We start from the raw sequence: 17301 nt of genomic DNA on the forward strand, positions 1-17301 counted from the left end.
ACAAAGCCACAAATAGTTTTCAGCCCTTCAGAGGCATGATCCAGTTCCTGCTGCAGTTGAGTAACCTCTAACATCAACACAAGGGACAGGACGAGAATGTGGCTTTGCAAGTATTGAAGACTAAGACCAGGACTTCTGGCAGTAGCTGGGACTTGGACTAACTGGTTAATAACAACCATGAAAGTGTTTTGGGTTTTTTTTAGTTCTTTAACTCACAAACACTTCTAATAAAACAGGTCTTTTCAGAGTAGTAAATACAGGGCTGTGATCACAGATTCATTCCCAAATTTTGCTCATTATGGATACGTACCTCAGTACAAAGCATGGTATGTCCTTGTGTGCACACCACGGTGTCTTAGGGATGGCATACAACGGAACAAAGCAAACACTCTGGGAATGAGATGAAACCACTTTTCAGATGAGCAGGGAGAGATTTTCAGTAGCTTTAAAAGGGAGGCAGAAGGAAGTCAGGTGACCTGCCAGCTGGGCCTTATGACTGGCCAGTAAACAACAGGACAGATTACAGACAGAATACAAACTGCAACTCATGTACTGCTACAGCAGAGATGAGGCAAAGTGGAACTGTTTATCCAAGTCTGAAAACAGGAATTAATTCTAACCCCTTCACGTGGGTTTTGCGGTTAAAGAAGTTTTTACATGCGCTCTGCTTCCAACTTCACAGAGACACCCCCCAACCTTTTCTCTTCTAGCAATTTCATTGCCTTTCCTCACTGAACTTGGCACTCGCCCAACAGCACAATTACTTTCAAACAGCTCTAAAACTTAAAGCCAAACAAACTAAACTAAGAGAAAGTTGGAGAAACAATGTTGCAAAAGATCCATCACTGAGTAAATGGAGTCTCCAGCTCACCAAGGCTGGTTAAACGGAGGAAGCTCAGTTCCTCATTGTCCAGCTGTGATGCAGGCCCCTCTGCTCTCTTCATGCAGAAACACAGACACAGTATTTATCTCCAAGGAAAGCAGCCTTTGGACTACACCTACAAAGCTGGTATGGCAGCATACACCCCTTCACTGATAAAACTGGTTTAAAAGGAGCTGTTTAGGTTTGACCCAAACCTACTCCTGGCTGCTTTGAAATTAGAAAAGAAAAAAACAAAACATCAAATCATAGTGTGAAACCCTCCTGTCTAGCCTTTCATACAGTGCAACAAAGACAGTTTAATGATATGTGAAAGCCTTGGAGATCCCCACCCTCTGGGATCTGACTTTACTGGTTTAAAATTATCCCCTCTCTTGGGTCCTCCCTACTGGCTCTTTGCTGTAAGCTACTGATTCTGCAATGCTTGTGTGAGCATTTCCCAATTCACATCAGGCAGAAAAACCGTCAAGTTAGCTCACATGATTCTTGAAGTTGTTTAAACTACTCCTGCAAATTTTGCCTGAAGCTAACTTGGGGAGGGCTTATATGAACTGTCTCTCTAGTGGATATATGAGGGCAGTGACTTCCTTTGGCAGCACAATTTCCTTAAATTAGCTGTTATCAGCACTTTGACAAATAAGTTGACATCTTGCTTTGAGACGAGAAAAGAGTTGAGAAAAGAAGAAGTAAGAAAACAACTTTTGAAAGAAAATCTTTCATCAGGATATTCTAAGCAGATATTACTTTGAATTAAATCAGATCAAAGTCTTTATTACTTAATCATTCCATTTTCTTGTAGCATTATGCAACCGTCTTGGCTAAAAACAAAGGAGACTAAGCTCGTTCTGTAGAAGTCTCACTACAACACAATCACTCAAAATCATTACATGGTTTGGATTTGCTGCTTTGATTCTCAGCACACAAAAACCAAAATTTACCTCTTCTGTATTTCTTCATCATCTATTTTTATCTTAGACATCTGCTTTTCTCAGTTCTCACACTCCGGACCATGGAGAATATAAATAAATAAATAAACATGGACATACTCCCTCCAAAAACATCAACATACTTCCCTTCTATGGACTCTCCCAATCATGAAACAATTCCTCATATTCTTTGACACCTCTTCACTTTCCCATGAACACTTTAAGACAACTGATGGCTCAAGACTTGAGTATAATCTGTCATGTCCACAGGGGCAGAACTAACCTGGCTGTCAGTTTGTAACTTACAGCAACTTGTTCTCAGTGATCTGGTTTGCAGTGCAGAGGGGAGCTGAGCTGCCATGCAGAAACAGGAACAAATGTGGCAAAGGCCTGCAAAAAACTTCAGCTGAAGACATCCTTTTGCAGGCTCGAGTTGGAATGATGAATTTGAAAGTCAAGTCACTTAATACATTTTTTATCTTGTTTTCAATTAAACAATTGCTAATGTTGTTCTGCTTGTCCTCACACCATGGTAAATTGTATTCAAAAATAAACTTCAGTCCAGGACACAATGCAAGCTGTCACCTCCAGAGAAGGGCTGAACCAGTGGAACAGGGAGATGTCTGCTATCAGCCAGAGAGAAGGCTCTGTGTTCTATGGGGCAACTTTACATTTCCTTACTTCTACAAGTTTGAAGTACCATACTTTTCTCATAGTCCAGAGACTGGTCAGTAAGCACTCAGAGGGCTTCACACACATTATCATCTCCTCAAACCTGTTTCTCTCTTTTCCAATTTTACATGGAAAACATGGGGCACTCAGTATGAACGAAAGGCAATGCACAGAAGCAGATATGAACACCAGAAAAGACTCCTGCCAAGAAACTATTCTGCACATACAGCTCCTCACAGGAAAGACAGGAAATCAAGAATGTGATAAATATTAGTTCCTCCATTCCACGATAAGACTTTCAGATAATAGATACCACAGTTTGTAGTTTAAAATCCATAGTCAACCTTCAGTTATTCATAAAAGGGAGGGGAAGGAAGAGTCAGATAAGCAGGACAAAGCAATACCACAGGTTAATATAAAACCTAATGCAGAGAGTGTACAGCCATAGGCAATGACACTGCTGACAGAAGAGTGTCAAGGACCTCTAGGAAGGACTGAGCCAGGCTAGAAAAACCCTGCAGGGGAGCACAGTGCCTTCTGAATACATTTACACTGTCCAAGGTGGTCCTTCCACACCCAGCTAAGGCATCCCAGGTACATCAACAACACTGATAAATGACCCTCAACAATCTGTTCATGGCTGTCAGAGTCACACCTGAAGAGATCAAGAGTGAGGAAGATTGTCTGGTGCTGTCACTTTGCTGGATGTTCTGCCCTGGCTTCCATCTCAATCAGTAAAATATCTCATATATTCAGCCATTCTAACAGCTCTGAGAGCAAACTGTAACTTGGGCAAGGACATCCTGGCATGGAATAAAAGCAGGAGGAATGTGTCAGTCAGGAGGACTGGAAACATAAAATGCAACTAACAAAGACTTCTTATTTCTACCATTCATCTCTTTATTTTACTAAAAGATTCAATTTATCTTAATACTGGACAAAGTTCTCCATCTACAAGTATTTTCACATATAAATATGTCAGCTAATATAACAGTGGCTATTTATTTATTGTCACATCAATTCTGCATATTCCCCCAATATATTTCACCAATCAGTTCAAAATGTACACTGTAGTCCTTTTTTCCACGACAGTTTAAACAGAATGATAGAATTAAGTCTGCAATAGATGGACAGACAATAAAGGAAAAAAATGCTAGCTGTGAATACATTTCAAAATGTCTTAAGGGAAGAGTCAGAAACAAACCAGAACTGAAAATTCAAAGGTCCTAAAAAGCAAAGTGAGTAATTTCACATAAAAAGGCCAATTACTTTCAGAGAAAGGCAAGCATTTCTATAAAATTTTATGCCTGTTATTACTGCATTTCTCTGACACTCTTAATAAAGTGCCTCTGTATTTATGGCACTCAGATATAGCTTAATCAGACTGCACAGTAAAGTCACCAAATATGTCTCATATCACTGCAGACACTGATCGTCTTCTGCAGAATTGTGTTTTACTGAGGAGAAAAGTCAATAAAGTCCAACAGTCAAAAGTCCTATGTTCTTTTAATGGCTCCTTGAGGCCATCTCTCATGCTGACATCATCTCTAACAAAAAAAGCCTGTTACACTTTACACATCCAGTGTTTCAATTTCAATAGGACAATTATTGCCAGAATTCTAGAAAGAGAACTGGAGTCTTACAAAGTCATCTCTGCAGTACAAGCAGTTTCAGTGTCAAGAAATAAAACAACGGGATAGGATATGCATGGAAAATATCCCATATCAGAGGGAACAGCCAAACGAGGAGGTAAATGGCAGCAACTGCCAAAACATATGTTTAAAATATGAAATAAATTTTGAATCTGGAAACTATAAAAGTCACCTTCAGTCAAAAACACACCATGCAGACATTACCAGGGATCAAGGGCTATAAGACTGGCAGTCACTATGTCATACATCTTCACTTCTTAAAATAAAAAGATAAGCTAGCTAAAAAGTAGTAGCAAGGCTATCAAAATGATTGTTACATTCTCCAATTAGTATTTGAGGTGAATAGTATGCACTTCTTTTCAGAAAATAAAATTAACGTTATGAATGCTGAAAGCAAACACGTTTTATAAAACAAAACCAAACTCATCTGAGCACAACAAATTTTTTTTCCAAATCCAAAACAAACTGATTCCTCTTCAGGGAAATGCTTAAGCTGAGGTTTAACAGTAAACATTGCTCTTAAGAAGCCATGATGAAAATTAATCTCAGACTGCAGTAGTCAACTTGAAAACTGTTGGCTGGTTTGTTCTACCCCTCCAGCTCCTTCAGTGAAACAGTTTTCTGAAACAGTTTTCTGTGACAACTTTTATCTATACCAGCTCAGTGCAAACTGATAAAAATGAAAGCTTTTTGCCTTGCTAGGAAAATTCTTGACAAACACTGAGCCACAGAAGAGAAGCTGTGCAGCCACTGCCCACACTGCACAACAACGATGAGAATTCCACTTCCAGAGATCTCTATTATTCCATTTCATAATGACTATTTCAACTGCTGGTATTCTTAGCCATACATGTATATAAAACTGTAATTTAAAAAGTGTTCATTTGAAAGCATGTAAGAATTTCGAGTGGAAAAATCTCCAAGTTACAGAGAAACTGCCTCACCCCCACGAACAGAGGGGCACACGACACTCGAGATGTGTGAGAGCCTTCAGTGCTCCTCGGCAACACGACACTGCCTTCTGCCCGCTGCTCCTGAAATACTTGACTGAGTTCCAGCAGAGCAGGGTTTCATTTTCCAAGACTGCTTCACAAAGTTGGCAGTGAGGGAGAGTGTGCAGTAGATGAACTCATCCCCCCAGCCCCTTAGATAAAGTTCCTTCAGGTACAAAAGGAATTAACCAACTGAAAAAAGTATCAACTTTTAAAAACATCAATTTAAAGCAAAATACATTAAAAAAGCTTTAGAAAATAGAGCTAAAACTATTGCCAGATTGTAAGTCCATGTGCAAACCTCTGGATCCATCTATTATTTTTTCCTATCAAAAATTATGGGAATTGTTAAAACACATATTTGTTATTTATTCAATCTAGTTATCTTTCCCAAAACCTCGCTAGGATAACAGGCTTGGATATAAAGAGGGTCAACAGCCTCCAACTTGGGTGAACAGGAGGCAAATCAATAGTCAGAGACTGCAAAAAAATCCCAAAGAAATCTAGCCACAAACAACAGTGCAATGCAAAAAATCACTCCCTGGATTTTGGTCAATTGATTTATTAGAAATAACTCAGCTTTAACAACTTCCTTAAGTCTGCACAGGGGGAGATAAGAGACAAGGGCTTTGATGCAGCAAGGGCACTGGAAAACTTTAGTCTTGAAATCACAGATTTGATATTCACTGAATAGCAAATAAGCCATTGAACCACACTCAGCAAACTGGAAGGGCTGGTTATACACTGAAAATAATTGGCCCTGATATGCAATATTTGAACAACATCAGAAAAATGGCACAGTATTAAAAGATTCATCTAATTTTAGTATAAATATGGAAATGATCAGCAAAAAGAAATAAGGGTAGGAAAATGTGAGTCAAGCAGGATATTTGAAGCTATATATATATAAAAAATTATGATAAAGCACTAACAATAGTGTCAGTACAGGGTATTTCTCTTGCCCTGAAAGTAATATTGAGTTCATTACTGTAAGCACAATATGATGAAGAAAATCTATCCTGAAATCAGCAGAGGCAAAGAAATGCATCTCTGCTTCTAACAGAAGTAAAATAAAACTCCCTGGCCACTAGAAAGAAAAAATGAGAAACTTGTGAAAAGTCTCACCACAAACTATATTTGAAAATAAAACTATTTTAGTTTTTATTTCTCCTGATACTATTTAACAAACAAGATTTTTTTTTTATTTAAATAGCACCTACAGCCAAGGAAGAAACAACTGTTGTAACTGTGACAAGAAATGCTAAGTAAAAGAAATAGAGAGTACTGCATTTCACTGATGCAGAGTAAGATAGCAAGAATGGCAGGATCATAAGACAAGTTGCCATAAACTGACAAAAAAAACCACTTGGTAATGAAAGTTTGACATCACCTGAAAAAATTAATATCAACATTACACCCGGAATGACTCTTCTGCACAACTTGCAATTTTATGATGTTACGTAATGTAGTCACATAGCTTCAAATGATCTGGCATGGAAATAAAATACAAAGGCATATGAAAAACTTGTTTCAATGAATTCACTTACATGTGATATAAAACTTGAAATACGATTTTAAAAAAGTCTCCCACACAAGGTGGATGGCTTATAATTTCTTTTTGCCTCCTCTCTTCATGGAGCACAAACTGCGCTTTCCAGCTTTAATGTTATATGCTTTTGCCTGAGAAGTAAAACAATACACCAAACAAGGTCTTCTCTAAATGCCTCTGACATAAGGCTGTGTCATGGTACACAAAGGAAGGAAGCAGAATGTGCCACACAAAATAGAGAAAGCAACACACAAAGAGTTGGGAAATGCAGTGATAGAAGAATTTCTTTATGGTCCAAACCAGAATGGAAACAGAACAGGCAAATCTAAAACGCAAACTGTAAATATGAACACACTTTCTTCTAATTTGATTTAAAAATACACACCAGTGTTCAGCAGATTGAAACACCTCCAGCTGAGGAAAACAGAAGTATAAAGTGCTTCTCCAAGGGTGAAGTGGCAGCCAGCCCACAGACTGGAGAACAGAAAATCTCAGGGTTATACTCAGGTCTGTTTGTTTGTTTACTTCTGTTATCCCTAACAACTGTCAGGTACCAGACACTTTTCTCCTGATTAAAATGAGAAAGCCCCAGGGACATGAATGTCTGTGCTGCAGACATTCATTAGAAAAGGAAACCCCTTCCCCAAAATAGAGAGAACACCACCTCATTTGAATTATCCCAGAATCTACTCATTTGGGAAGCAATGCTTACTTCTAAAAACCCTTGTATTTGTATTTATAACATTTTCAGCATGGTGAGGAATTGAAAAGAACTGTATCATATGGCAAGGATAAAGCTGAAGTTAGTTAGTTAGTTCTTTTTTTTTTTTTAATCACAGTTCTGTCTGAAAATCTAATTAGAAACAATAACAGTTGTTATTAAAACTGTTAAAAGTTTTTCTTCCATTTGTATGCTGCAAACCTGGCAGCACTGGGGCAACAACTGCATTATTGATGAAAATCTGTATTTTTCCCTTTTGTTTTATGCATCCAAAGAGGAAAACCGTGTTTTCAGTGAAAGGAATATGAACTGAATAGTATTTGATTTTACTTATATGTGGAAATCTACTTAAGCAGTCTGGTTTCAAACTGATAACAAGTTTTTCAAATGGAATTTCCAGAGACTTATTTCTTAACTGCTACAGGGCAATAGAGCAGCTTTGAACAGAAACTGCAGTGCAATAATGTTGATAAAAGAACCTAACAGATGGGTTTCTCATTTTACCATATTCATGAAAGCAGAGATGGCAGATGTTTAAAATATCACATCTGTATTACTCAGTTACATAATTCACAGCCAGACCATGATCTTTAGAAATGTGTGTGTGTGATTTCCTCCACCATGCTCAGAACACAAAGCCAGCTCTGAGCTAATCACCAATGAAGGTTTGATGACTGTTACCAACAGTGAAGCTCCTGGGATTTCCACACTAACTTTTAATGGCAATTATAACAATCTTCTGACACACAGCCATCCCTGAATGATGTGACATAATTTGCACCCAGCAGAAGAGAGCCATGAAATGTTCAACATCTGAATATTTGCAGGAAGTTTACAGCTCCAATGGCTGACCTGCTGTTTTAGCATAGATGGCTTCCAAAGATAATTTTTTTACCTTGCTAAGCACAAATCTCCCCAGTCCTCTGCAAGCCAGCAGAATGAAAGGAAATAGCAGATATTTTATGGCTCATAACCACATTCAGTCGTGGCCCTCTACAAAAACATTTATTCCATAGCTGAGCTTGGGACCAATGTAATGACAAGCTCCTAATTGTCCTGCTATTATTGTGCCCAAGTGACTCAGTCCCTGAGAACAGCAAGACTGACACCAGCTTAAAGACCAGAAGAAGCCTTGGTCTATGATTGAACTAAAGGGTAATATATGTGACCATAAATAATAGTATGAATGAATTAAGCACGTTCAAATTATTACTTGGCTCATCAGCACCCTAAAATTACTTTCCCCTTATCATGCTGACAATTTAGATGAGAAAAAACTAGAGTTGGTGATGAGAGAGGCATTTGAGATCAGGCAAGATTAACAAGAAAAGTACAAAGTGTTAAGACATGGAAGCTGGGATAAAGGAGATGAAAAAAAATGTGGCCAGAAGTGACAGAACTGAGATAACAAACACTGCTGGGAACAAGACACATGACACAAACACAGGGACGAACCTGTGCAGAACATAATCACCTCCAGAACACCCAAACACAGACCTGAGACCTGCTCAAACCATCACCTCTGCCCTCAAACATCTGTACAACTTGGAAGTACAGAATCACATCCCACAAACAGGTTCCAGGGGATGACAACCTCCTGCTATCCTGCTGGCTCATGTAAGAGAAACATGAAGGTTTGAACTGTCCTGATGAGCCACACACATGCCAGCTTTATTCCACTTAACCATTCTAGAAAATTCAGACTGCATCTCTGACTAAAACTCAGCCTGAATTTAGAATTCAGCATCAGGAAAGCAACCTGGAAAACACACTGATAAAGGGAAAACTCAGTTAAAAACTTACGTAACACTGCTAAATCAAGCACAAGGATGATCAAGTCTATCATCAGAGATGCCCACAGAACTTTAATTGCTCGTTTCCTGTGCATATCTGTCCATGTCTTTAATTAAAAACCACATACCACTTTTCATTCTTCTTCAAAATTTTTCTGTTCAAATAGACTTTTTCAGACAACATGAAATTACTGTAAGAATCAGGACTGATCATAGTCAAAGTCTTATAAAAGAGAGTGTTGTTGAAAAACCATTAGGGAAAAAACACAGGGAATTACACAAAGAAAAAGGGCTGGTTAACCTGAAAGTAGTGAACACTGCTTTGGAAAAATTGATTGCACTGTCAGTACCATATATTTCTTTCATAATACTAAGCAGATTTTCTAAACTAATCTTTCAAAAATATAATAATTATTCACATTTTTTTCTAGTTGTTGGGCTCGATTCCCAGTATTTTTGAGGAGTCACCAAAGAATCTGAAGGTATTAAAAGCTACATTTAAAAATAACGCCTATAAGTTCAGGCACTAAGTATTTTAAATTTTGGTACCTCAAATCAGCAGATGCTTTCAAACTTCGTACCATTCCAAGCTTCATATATATAAAATGCAGTAACATTACCATGCTTCACTGCACAGAGATTACATGAAAAATAGTGTTTGAAAACTTCTCAATAGTCTGGAGCACTACCCAAAACCCCAAGGCAACAACAACACGTTTCTGTATTCAAAGCTAAGTTTCAACAATAAGCTGAATAAAGAAACTAAAATTCACATGGGTCACTGAACAATGTGGGGGTGGTGGGTGGAACTGAATAGTCGATCCCAAATCCTCCTGCCCTCTGCACAGAGCACATTATGGTTACAAACCATATGTTCCAGCAGCCAACACCTGGGCTGCACAGCAAGTTTGGGGTTTCTGGCATATCCTCATTTTGGAGTGCCTGAAGCTCATTGGGAGAAGCTTATGAGGGTAAATACTTTAAACTTTCAAATCAGTAGCATTATCAGCTGTAGAGAACAGACTCCTCACTGTCAGTGGAAGGAGCAGTTTGTAGTGTATAATGTTAAGTGAGGCTGAAGTCGAGGACTATCGGGACAGTTTTGGGGACTTCAAGCTGAAACATTAAACCCTGTTCCTGCACGTATACAGAAGTACTCACTTAGACACAACAGTCCTGCAAAGAAAAGACCTTTTGCATTTTCCCTAAGTATCTGTAATTCAGAGAATTAAGGCAATACTTTTAACTCTGATGCACTGATAAATCAAACCACAAGACATTTCTAACATGAATGGATTTCCACTCCTCCACTTCGGAGAGAAGAACAGAGCAGATGAAGAAGAAGCACCCTGCACAGCCCATGGCTTCAGATAAATACACAACTGCAATTCATTCAAGCTGTTTGGCCAACATCAGAAATCATGAGATCCAAGCCTGATTTGCATTTACTGAGAGAAGAACCCTTCAATTGAGTTATAGCATTTTTGTTAGCTACCATGTAATTTTATTTTTAACACATGCTACATAATTTGCAGTGTTTGTTGTTACTAATTCTTTACTGCTGGTTCTTCTACTGAATAAAATAATTATATCTACTGTGTTCTAAACCTGAATCATCAGTTTAAAACTACTTACATAAAATAATGTATTTTGCCAAATGAATGCACAAGAGCCAAACCTATCAGTAGTAAAGTTTCACTGAATGAAATTAAATTCTATAAGCCATATTGTAGAATAAAAAAAGTCTTACACTCATTTTGTCAAAGGCCAGCACATTGTTTGACAGGAAATTATTACCAAATTTACAGCAAGTCAGTGGTAAAAGGTTACAAACCAGAGTTAAGGTGTGATTTCACAATTGGCACAAGACAATTTAAGTGAACACTTAAACAGACCCTCTCCTTCTCATCATCCATGCAATGCTTCCACCCTTTCCATTTGCTGGCATTCACACACATCTGAAAACGTAGTGAGATGTCCAAGGATTTGATACAAGCAGTTGCTGGCTGGATTTTCAGCCAGATAAGTATGAAACAGCTTGCTGGAAGGCACTAGGATTGCTGGTGTTGACTGTGTAGCAGGAGATGAAGACAGAACTTCCCCTTTTGGCATCAGCACAGAACTTGGATCACATTAGGCTGTATATTTATGATGGTCTTCAGGAAGCATTTAACCAGGATAAATTTTCTACCTCCAAGCACAGGTATAACCACAGGAGAACACAGCTGAAAACACCATGAAAGAAACATAGATATTTCCTTTTTCTCCTAATTTCTAATTTGTCCTTCATGTGACTGCAGGGCTTAATATATTCAACTATGAATCCCTATCCTCTTTTACTTTTTATGTACTTACAGTTATCTCCAAAAATATAACTACAAGGGCTTATGCAGACAGGACAGTATTAAAAATAAATTAAGTCTGATGATGATGGAGTCAAGGAAGGGGAAGACCAGGGAAGTAACTAGAAACACATGCAACACCACTGAACACTACTTACAAGAGTTCACTGGTAGTAAAATTTAATGGTGGGACTTTATTGTTTGTTTTAAAAGATAAACTCACTAAACAAAGGCATTCTGAATGTCACGTATTGCTTTTATTGCCACAAGGATTAGAAACTACAAACTCAGATTGCATTTTCCCAGTTGTCATAAAACATTAGGCAAAAAGACTTCCTGTGTGCCAAGAACAGTTGAGCATTACTGCAGTCTTCAGGTCTCCATCCAAACCCAACACATCTAACAAAAATGAACTATAAACTACCACAGTCTACTGCTCTCTGTGTTTTCAGGGTAAAAAAAAAAAAAAAAAACAAACAAAAAAAACAATCCCAGAGAACTGACCTCAATTTAGCAATTTACCAAAGCACAACTCTCAGATGATTCCATCAGACCAAGAATTGCCAGTATTTATACACAAACCACACGAGATCAAGACTTCCCAATAACAGGAACACGACAAGAACAAAACCAAAAGGCAGCAATAATTTAATTAAACAAGAACTGACACAAGTAGGAGCTAAGACCAAAAAATGCAGCTGAATGGAACAAGCTGGAGGAGTGCTCAAAGTTAGGGGAAGGGTTGTGATCCTCTCTCCTTCTCACTCCTACAGCTACTAGAACCTCTGGACAGGCCATTTCTCTTTGGGTTTTGGTAAGGGTAGAGGCAAGGACACAAAAGCAATCACAAGGGTGATCTGAATAACCCTACTGACATATAAGGTTTTGGGGTTTAATATTATATTAATTTACTTATTTTATATTATATTATTTATTTAATATTATATTTACTTAGATTATCTAATCTGTAAAACTGTAAACTCTGCTGACAAATAGTCTGAGATTTGAGCAAACAATAATCCCAATTCCTTCCAAGTTACCTTAAAGATCACAATAAATTTACATTCAAAATACATTAACCCAAAGAGATTAAAAAAAAAAAATTACTTTTAGGCTGGTTTTGACTGTGCTGTTGTGGCTTTAAGAAGAAATGTTTGGGTAACAGAGCCACTGCTATCTGAGCCATGCTGCACTTCTCAAGCCATTTTACATTTAATTAGGTAATATCAGCTGAACTTCCAGCAGGAGTGAAAAACACCAGTGAGACCCTTTACTGCAGAACACTCACATACTCACTGCAGTCCTTCTAGATGCACACAAGCACTTGGCATATAGAAATTTTAGTGACACTATGGTCAGATTTTACCATTTCTATGGAGAGCTAGGAAGAACAAAGCTACAGAGATGCCCTATTGGCAAAGCCATTGAAAAGGCACATTTTATTCTTCCTGTTCAGAGTCCTTCTATCCCTTGTTACTACTAATATATTCCAGAAACAAGACATAGTGAGCTGCATGTAATTATCTTACTCAATTTCCATACAACGGGCATTTCTTTTATTGCATAAACCCACATATTCCCATCTTCTCCTTTAAAAAAGGAGACAGTGAGTGGTTTAAGTAATTACAGCTGTCACGGAGGGTTTGACAAATAACTTTTCTGCTCAATGTATGCTTTAGGCCACTGGGAAAGCTGTCAAATAATGACATCAGACTCTACATTAACGCTGGCAAAATGCAACTGTGCTTCCTTTCACATTTAACTCAGGTGGTTTATAGCCCTTCCTTTTCCTATTCTGTGGTCAAGAACATGAGTGGAATGAACAAATGGGTTGTAACTCAGATAAAATGGGGAGAGGTAATGAATGTTAAGTGAAAGCATGAAAGAAAATTAAAAGAAAAAGTATGAAAGCATATCCTTCATTTGACACTGAAGAAGCTTGCTCATTTTTCACCATTGATGAGCATTGTAAACCTGAGTCACTTCCTAAAAGTCCAATTAAGCTGTAAGGGAGGAATATGAATGAATGAGATACTTTATCAGTATCTAAGTTATTAGTTGTTACTACTCTGCATTTCTTACACATGAACCATCCCTCACACATGAGAACATGAGGTGGAAACTGCATCACACACTGTAGGAAGTTACCTTCCTGCTAATCCATGCCAAGGCTTTCCAGCACTGACTGTCCCATCTTCAAACTGATTTTTTACAACGTGATCTTAATTCCAGTCAAAGTACAAAACAACTAAAAACTCACTACTGCTTTACTGCTGCTGAAGTTATATGCTCAGTTCTGAGAGTAACCTTGAGCATTGATCTTGGTTTAAAAAGTCACATGTGGGTTTCCATCATCTGGAAGACAGCAGTGCCCAGAAGCAGGCAAGGCTCTGACAGGACTACAGAATCCACTCTCCAGTGAAAAGTTTAGGGACTGAAGAAAATGATTAATGAGGAACAGAAATGCTGTATTAAGTTCAAAAATAAAGTGCAGCAAACCTGACCTGGTTTTGCTGCTCTGGTGACTGTTTAGTGAGTGGTTAAGAAAGGTACCTAGAAGCTGTTACAGCCTGAGCACCAGGGTTAGTATTAGTCAAATCTGAACCCATACAAGGTCCAAAGAAATGTGATCTTCCCATTGATGTAGCATCTGGAAACGCACCTTATGGCTGAGATCACCCACCTTCAACCTCAAAATCTGCACAGAGCAGCCAAGTAAACCTGATCAAACTTCTGATCTCTGACACCCTGTTCCTACTGACCCGCTTTGCTGGTTCACCTGCCTTGAGAGCAGCTTCCAGGCAGGGCCAGTGGCTCTGCTGGGGCTTCAGGCAGTGCGAGATCCTGGTTTTCCGGCAGGGGAGTTACGTTAATGAGGGATGTGATTCATTCCCACCTCGTAAGCATCAGTGTGGTTACACTGACTGCAGTTACTTTTATTGCTACAAGAATAAAACCGAGCTGTATCAGTAGCTGATTCACACCAGAGAGGTGTCTATGCAGGCACGTGAGGAGGAGGAAGGTTTGTACATCCTTGTTTCATCTTCAGTTTTGTAACTGAATCTGTAATTTGTGAGCAATTCCAGTCATTTTTATAGAACACAGACATGCAGCAGCTCATGGGCTTGGAGTCTGTGGCACGGCATGTGGGAAGGCTCTTGGGAGTCTAAAGTGTGGGGGTGCTGTTTAAAATGTTTACAACTCCTACCACACAAATACATGGTATCACATTATTTCTGCCTAGTCCCATACAAAGAATTTTAAGTCTCCCATGAACAAAACTGTCCCCAGCCTTATTTAAAACAAAAAAGTCACAGAACAGACCATGCTAAAAAAACAAGCACAAGATGAAGTTATTCACAGCAGCCTTCAAAACAGAGAATTTAAACATAATGTGTGTCCCCACACACACTCAATAAGCTTTGCTTTTTACAACTTAAGAACAGTTCTAGCTTTTTTCTAAGGTTCATTGTGATGATAAATGCACAAAAGTGTATGGCATGCACTGCTGCTTATTAGCATTTAATGCTTCTTGAACAACTACAATGCAAATATTCATCACAATAGATGGGAACCTTGGTGGGAACAAGAATTCCCACAAATTGTTTAAGAGTACAGTAAATGAATAGTGTTATAAACAAAAAGCCCAAACCCCTCACAAACGTGTATGATGCATTTGCTTACAGATTAGTCCCCTACACATCCATTGTGCAACTCACTTGTACAAATGAAACAAAAAACACCCCCAACATTTATATCCCTACAAGAAATGTTCTCTATGTATAGATGTGTTCAAGATAAGCAAATCACTGCTGTCTCAAGGTTTGCTTGTGTTTTCATGAGTGTTTCTTTTGTCAGTGACAGATTTTTGCATAAGTAGGGTGTTACAGGACAGAATATGAAGTCAAGACAATTTCAAAGAAGGTTCCATTTTTAATTACTTAACTGACAGTGTAGCCAACACACTTACTAATAAGCACAGTAACTTGAAAAACAAGTGATGATGGAAGCTTATTTCTAAGCTTTCAAGCTACAACATAATACTAAAATGTCTAAATGACTAGATTTCAAAGCTACAAGCAGATGACATGCTGACACCTTTTAGTTACTTTGACTTCCCTTATCCAACTGCACAATCAAAATAAACTGACTTTGATCTATATCATGTATTAAAAAGATTTCTACATCCTGTACAAACTCTCATTTCCCAAGTCTCACCTCTCTATTTAGTAGAGTAGTATGCAAACACAAATATGTTTTCACTTCTGATCAAGGTACTTACAGTCAAAGTATACATTTTTTAGTCTACTCTTATGAATACATTTAAGGAACAGAGAAAACAAGAGCCCTATTGCTTACTGCATCTTGTAAAGTAATTAATAATCTTTAATATCCTTAAATCCATGTTATACAGGAGAAAAAAAAAGTAAAGTGCTCTGATTATATTCACAGTATCTTTCATAGCTTCTTAAGGCTGTTTGAAATCACAATAATAGAAGCAAAAGAACTTACAAGAAATAGTTTCTTTAGCATACACACACCTGACAGCCCTTCTTGGAAAGTTGTTTTCCCGTGTCAGCAGGACAAGATGAGAGATTATGAGGGCGCCTACGTGTGTGTATATACACACATCCACATACAGATGTATCAGAACAAGAACAAGACTGGCTAAAACCACAGCAGCGAACAGCAATACCGAGAAAAACCTCACAACGCTCTTTAAAACAGTTCCCCATAAGGGAAATATTTTACAGGACAGATGATAAAGGAAAAAGCCCCTACAAACGGGAGAGATCTCATCAGAGGGGCAGAGGAAGAACCCTGCCACAGCTCCTCCATCCTGCCTCAGCCCGGGAGAGGAAGGGCGGAGAGCGAGGGAAGGAGGCGAAACCAGCTCCAATTTAAGGAAGAGACAGCTCAGAGTCAGTCCTGAGCGGGGCTCGGCTGGGCAGGCAGGACCCCAGAGCCTCCCCGAGCTCCCCGCTCCCGCTCCCGTTCCCCGCACGCCCGTCCCTCACCAGCCTGGGTGGTGTCGCTGAGATCGTGGTTGGCGGCGCTGGCTCGCGGATAGTCCCGGAGCTTCCTGCCGCTCAAACTGAGGGTGCCGCTGACGGCCGCTTCTTCTAGGGCTCGGTCCAAGGAGCGGCTCCAGGAGCCGGGAGCCGAGGGACCAGGCGGAGCGGGACAAGCCGCGGGCATCGCGGCAGAGCCGCCCTCCGGCGCCGCCATTTCCCCGCCACAGCCCGGCCGGACGGCGCATGCCACAGCGCGCGGCAGGGGCGCATGCGCGGCCGCCGCCCGGCGGCTCCGGGACCGGCGCGGGCCTCGCGTCCCTCCGAGCCGAGCCGAGCCGAGCCGAGCCGGGCCGGGCCGGGCCGAGCCGGGCGAGCCGAACCGGGCCGAGCTCCCCTCGGGGCCGCAGCGCCCCGCCCGCCTCGGGACACGCCAGGGGCGCCGCCGCCCCGGGCACGCCCGGACACCTGCTGAAACTGCTAAAAATTATATTTTTCCCGCCAACGCGGGATGGCACAGGTTGGTTTTTGGGTGAGCATCGCTCGCAGCTGCTGGGTGTCGGGCCCGTTCCAGCAGCAAAACAAGGGTAGAGAGCACAGATCTCCGCTAAGTGGGAAATGTAACAACCGCTTCGCATTTTTTAACTTAAGGATTGATGACATTAAAAGGCCACATCCTTTGCGACATCGTAATAAATGCCATCTTGTCCAGCTGCTTCCACTGAACCCACCTGATGCTGCAGCTGCAGCCAACACCTGAGC

The 17301-nt window shown here is 39.8% G+C and overlaps 1 protein-coding gene across 9 annotated transcripts in view; it reads right to left on the reverse strand.

The window, feature by feature from the left end:
* The window catches only part of LRCH3 (leucine rich repeats and calponin homology domain containing 3), a 61794-nt gene extending 44835 nt beyond the window's left edge, over nt 1–16959 (reverse strand). For 3 of the 9 annotated variants that reach the window (XM_083868824.1, XM_083868820.1, XM_083868819.1), the window contains exon 1: nt 16546–16928. In XM_083868824.1, the coding sequence (XP_083724950.1) occupies nt 16546–16756 (211 nt within the window). In that variant the 5' untranslated portion in view covers nt 16757–16928. Of the gene's footprint in view, nt 1–16545 lie in introns of all 9 variants that reach the window. The other 6 variants (XM_083868822.1, XM_083868823.1, XM_083868825.1 and 3 more) reach the window with 4 other exon arrangements.
* Nucleotides 16960–17301: the final 342 nt, after the last annotated feature.

The sequence above is a fragment of the Zosterops lateralis genome (assembly GCF_965231275.1).
Source record: "Zosterops lateralis genome assembly, chromosome: 10".
NCBI lineage: Eukaryota > Metazoa > Chordata > Aves > Passeriformes > Zosteropidae > Zosterops > Zosterops lateralis.